This window comes from Pundamilia nyererei, unplaced genomic scaffold (genome assembly GCF_000239375.1).
Source record: "Pundamilia nyererei isolate P.nyererei 1_Seehausen unplaced genomic scaffold, PunNye1.0 scaffold00057, whole genome shotgun sequence".
NCBI classification, from domain to species: domain Eukaryota; kingdom Metazoa; phylum Chordata; class Actinopteri; order Cichliformes; family Cichlidae; genus Pundamilia; species Pundamilia nyererei.
Genome location: NW_005187458.1, coordinates 1,464,008 through 1,469,543, shown reverse-complemented (window position 1 = coordinate 1,469,543; position 5,536 = coordinate 1,464,008). Strand labels below are relative to the sequence as shown.

General features: G+C 42.4%; 1 protein-coding gene across 1 annotated transcript in view; it reads right to left on the bottom strand.

Moving 5' to 3' along the window:
- LOC102215548 (protein-methionine sulfoxide oxidase mical3b-like) overlaps nt 1-3,781 on the bottom strand; it is a 31,772-nt gene extending 27,991 nt beyond the window's left edge. The window contains exons 1-4 of the mRNA XM_013911145.1: nt 3,635-3,781; nt 991-1,337; nt 515-722; nt 322-438 (exon numbers count right to left, since the gene is read on the bottom strand). Of these exons, the coding sequence (XP_013766599.1) occupies nt 322-438; nt 515-722; nt 991-1,254 (589 nt within the window). The 5' untranslated portion in view covers nt 1,255-1,337; nt 3,635-3,781. The remainder of the gene's footprint in view (nt 1-321; nt 439-514; nt 723-990; nt 1,338-3,634) is intronic.
- Between the last annotated feature and the right edge of the window lie 1,755 nt (nt 3,782-5,536).

Sequence of the window (5,536 nt, the reverse complement as noted above, 5' to 3'; positions counted from 1 at the left end):
GTTTATATCTGGGACTCTCCACCATTTGACCTTAGAACTGAAGAAGCTTCTCGGATGAGAGGTGAAACGTCTTCAAGTAACTTAAAGAAGTCCAGACGCTTTTCTTTGCAAGCTCCTTTGACTACGATGACCTGGATGACTGAGAACTTTCACAGACACACCCCCATTGTCACTTTGGCTGACAGTTTAACTCAGTTCGCATGTAAAAATTGCAACTGTGAGCTGTGAACACACTTCCATTTTCTTCTAGCAATACATACAGCATTGTCTGGCTTTAATTATTCATACAGCGGCCCCTTTGTTCAAACTGTTAGGCCGTACTGTGTCTGTGCTGGTCCTCTGCTGGCTCCACCAGCTTTTTAAACTCCACATTGACATGAACTTCGACCCCCAGGAGCAGGGCGACCTTCAGCAGGACAAGCTGCAGTTGGCGAATACCTGCAGACAGGAAATGGGAAGTGCTGACTAGATGGTTTGGCTGCTCTGATCAGACAGAAGCAGAATGCTGACTCACTGATGTGGTCGATGGAGCCGGCACAAAACCTTCCATAGAACTTTTTGGCTCCAAGGCCCCGCAGGTCGTGGATGGTGAAGGGCCATAAGTGGAGCACATTGTTCCTGGAGAAGGAGTCCCTCTTCTCCAGCAGCACCACTCGAGCTCCCATGAAGCTCAGCTCCACTGCTGTTCGCAGACCGCAAGGCCCTGCACCAATGATAACACACTGGCCAGCGAGAGAGGAGATAACAGACGATCAGACACATTCATCCCTTCTTTTTTTTTAACCTTAAAGTAAAGCCTTATATCAACAGTTCAAGGTCATATTACTTTAAGACCAAAGACCAAAAACCAAAATCCATAAATGCTGTTTTAATTTCTCTGCCATGAACAGTCAATCTATGAAGTAGTAAGGTGTTCCTAATAAAATGACTGAGTAACATGTCTTAGTATGTTTGAACCAAAGCTCCTGCTGTATTTTTTTAAGCACGTACAGTCACATCGCTGCAGGCTCGTGCCCTCTGGTACTCCTCCTGCGCCCCCCTCCGGTCCAGCTTGGCCCACAGACCATTCGCCCTCCAGTAGTTAAGGCGGCGTTTAATCGGTCGGTACAGTGGCCTTTCGGCAGTGCTCGGGTCCAGCTGCAGATGTTCACAAAGCTGGCTGAAGGAGCGCAGCGCCGCCCTGCAGGTTGATGCTGATACAAACTCATCAAACAGCTCCTGAGCTTGGCATTCTGGGAAAGACTGGTCTTCCATGGTGACCTCTGAGGCTGCAGGGCACCATGGGAAGGATGTCACCTGCTGATGATGTCACCTGTGATCTCCAGCTCGCTCTCTGTCTGGTGAAAGGACAGGAAGTGGAATTACAGACTATGATGCCTAATTAAGGATAAAAGCTAAAAATTTGAGGCGCTGTTTGTGAGGTTTGTGTCTTCCTGTGGCTCACCCCCAATTACAAATACGGATACAGCCTGAGAAAAGTACTTACTGATTCATGGTGATACTTAAAGTGCAGGTACCGGAAAACAAAGGAAAAACACTTGGATGCTTTAAAGGAAAGCAGAACTCTCACAATTTTTAAGTCCTGAGTACCTTTTCGTTATTTTACAGGTACTTTGGAGTACTTCAGAGGTAGGTGGGAAAAGTTTCTCCCTCTCAGATTGTAGTTAATGCTACCATTAGTGTTTATATGGTGTTTTCCACAGATACAATTCACAAGAGTCAATGCTTCATAGAAAACAAATTTAAGATAACAGAACATTTAAAAAGTAGATAAAAAGACATCAGTAGTGGGTGCTTTTGGACTCTGTTTTATCGAGTAAGGAGCACATGAAAGCACCCTAAGCTCCTCTTTAGAAGCTACAAAGCTCAACTTAATGATGTCTCTCAGGTGGAAAAACAGGATTTAGTGAGGTGTGGGTATCGAAGTAGTGATAAGTATTGGGGTGACATTAGGAAAAACAAATATTGTTTATCATTTTGAAAATAAAGTCTAAATGTTGAGAAAAGTTGTTTCAAGCAAAACTGCTACAGCTGCTTCCCCTCTTAAACACGCCTCGTGTAGATGAGTCACTGAAACCAACTGATCAGCCGTGCTGTGATACAACATCTATCCTGTATACTGCACGAGGCTGTGACCATCGATGATCTCACATCTGTTGGATTTTGCGTAAAGCTGACCAACTCTTCAGCGTCGTCATGCTGATCGTGTCCCAGAGCTGAAATTCAAATCATTTTCTTCCTTTAACTAAAACTGATCCTGAAGTACGACCTCACTACCTCAGAGGCTACAGCAGCCGTGGCGCTTTGTCCTGAAACAGCTGTAATCTATACATTTTTCTGCTTTTTTTTCTTCCTAAGAATAGAATTATGTCTTTAATCTCAAAACTGTCACCAATATTTTTTTTTTTAATGTGGTCTTAATACTCCTTTATACTTCTTTGTGTGAGACGCGATTTAAACCATTGTACCTGAAACGCTCACAGAGTCGGCTCAATCTGATGGTCAGCTGTGTCGCGTGCAGAGCTGAGGTCCAGTCGTGCATCCAACACGTTCTGAGCAAAGCGGTTTGGTGGAGTGCTTCCTGACAGTTAACAGTTAATTAAAGTTATTGTAAACGGGACATCAGCAACAGCGCTCTGGAATAAAGGAATCTGCTTCGGCTGCCGGGTGCACTCTGTAGTCGTGACAACCTGGACTTAAGGTGACAGAGCAGCTGAAGGGAAGGTGTGACGACCTGGATGGAGTCCAGACCCCCTGCTGATAAACTCCTGCTACACCGAGGCTGCGTTCACAGACACTCAGGTGACTGCTGAAAATAACACAGCAGCTCTACAGACATGGCACTGGAAATGAAAACTAGAGAATAAAACATCAATAAATAATCCATAAACCATTTCAGCACATTAATCAATAAATATCTTTTAAAAGTATTCACTGCAAAGACATCAAACCATTCAAACAGCAAAACCTCAGATCACTGGAACTGATCAGATTATTGATCATCATCTCAGAGCGAGTAAAATGATAATGATGTCTCTGTGCTGTAGTCACATGACCAGCCGTCAGCCTGAGTATGTGTTTGAAACAAAGAGGCTCACAGAGCACGGCTGTCAGTACCAAGCACCAACACGCACGTTTGTCTGCCTCTGTAAGGACCCTCAGTGACACGATGCTTTCATAACCTATACCGTCATGACCTCTGACCCCTGAGGTGAGAATAAACAACCTCACAAAGATAGAAAAACAGCAGCAGATCTGAGTGTGTTTCACTTTACTGGATTTAACACAGAGGAAAGTAATGGATTTATTTAGTCTATTGATTATCTGTGCTTCAGACGGACAGCTGAGGGTGAGACCACAGTTTGATGTAGATATTTCAAACTGACCAAACAGACATTGAGCTGCTCGGTTTTCTTTCTCAAGATTCAGCACCGTCTTGTTCTTTATTCAGCTGAGTGTAAAACACGGTTACAGCAAACTCGGAATCTTTCTGCAGCCTTTTTATTTGCAGCTCAACTCTACAGCACTCAGAAAAACTCAATCCCAACACACACACACCTGTGACTCAAAAAATAAAAGTCTGCTTTTACTTCCTGTCTGCAGACTGAATGGAAACAGACAGAAATGTACTCACATGTCAGAGCTGCCAGCCGCCTGCTGCTCGCCTCCAACTGCTACTGCTCCCCAGCACACACTAATCCACTTTAATCACACAGACACAAGCCTGTCAGTGTGGTCAAATGTCCTCACAGTGTCTGAAACGTATAAAGCTGGTCAAACAGGCGCACTGACACACACAGTGTGTAGCTGAGGTCAGGGGGCGTTGTTAGATTGGGGCAAGCCCCGCCCCCTGACTGTCAGCCAGAGAGCGGATCCTGATGGTAATCTGTGAGTTAACAAGCTTAACGGGAGCTGGGCAGCAGCCTCAGATCATCTTTGTTATTGATGAAGTAGAGTTCATCACTGTGACATTCATCACATCGCAAGGATCAAGCATGATTGGTCATGTGACCTCAGACTTCATAGGTGTAAATAACACCATCACTAATAATTAGCTCCACAGGTACAGAGACAGGAGCTCATGTGGGAACCTATCAGCAATCACGTGATCACTCAGACAAGGACTGCAGTGCAGAAACTGTCTTGACATCATCAGGTCTGTGTGAAGAATCTTAAATAACTCAGTTTGTCACCAAGCAGCTCTCTGTGTGACATCCTACGTTAAAGGCCACGTGAACGTCACATATCAAACCATCTTTTACTCTTAGACTGCTTACCTGAGATTTGAAGCCAAACCTCCACCATCATCAGCTAAAAGGCTGTGTGGCTGTTGTGGTCCTGAGAGTGTCAGGTAGATGTGACTTCATAAGCCTATGCAAAGAGGACACTGGACTTGCTCTTACTCTGGGTTTTCTATTTATTCAGGTACAAAGACAACATCACACCTCATTATCAACAGTGTGTTACGCAACTGCAACATTCAGGCCTCAGGGTTGGGGTGACTCTACTTGTTTTTCTTAGTTAACAAAAGACTAATCTACATTCCTGCAACACAATGCTGACAAAGTCTTTCTTCAAAAGTTCAAACAGGTATGTGATCATACAGTGGCAGCATTATTTTTTTTTCTTATGGTAACTAAGAAATAAGAGCTTTTATTTCTAACTTAAAAAACAACAACAATAACAATTAAAAAACATACATTTTTCTCATATAATGTTGTTATACAAAAACCACAGGTTTCATGTTATACTATCAATCATGGGGTTGAAAAATGTTCCTAGCCTACTCACATCTATATAAACTTCTGTATGCCTCTCCTAGGCTGCTCTTACATCTGTAGATCTGCTGTCAATTCATGAATATAAAGCCATTTCTCATTGCCAGAATTGCTTTGTGGGAAAAAGCTGTGCTTTTCAGTTGACTGCTTGTTTTGTTATTGTTGTTTTTGGTTGTTTGTTGTTTTCCTTTTCTGTTGTAAAATATTTAAAACCTTTATTAAAAACTAAGTAATAAAAAAAAAGAAAAACGTTCCTAGGCTGTAAGCAGCATGCAGCTAGTAAGAACCAACATGAGCAACATGAGTGAGGATGAGAACAGTTGAAGGACCTGCCTCAATATGCATACTTTTGCGTACTTGCAGTCTTAATTATGCAAGTACTGTTCCAGTTCAAAGTACAGTGGTCCCTTGCTATAACGCGGTTCACCTTTCGCAGCTTTTTAAAAAAATGCAATTTAGCATGCTTTTTTTTAATAGCACAAGTGTTCTGCATCCTGATTGGATGCAGAACACTTGAATGCTGGCCTAATCTCTGCATTTCATTTGGAAATTTTCAGCTATCTCTAAAGGTTCTGATATAAATCAATTTGGTATTTTTAATAGCCAGTTGTTCATACAAAGGTTATACTATCTTATATAATGTTTAAAAACCTTAAATTATTTTTACGTTTCTATGTACATTAATTTTTAATAAAGCACCTGATTGTTTTGCTGTCATTTTCCCCTCCTATAAAGGCTTTTCTTTGCTTGAATTATTA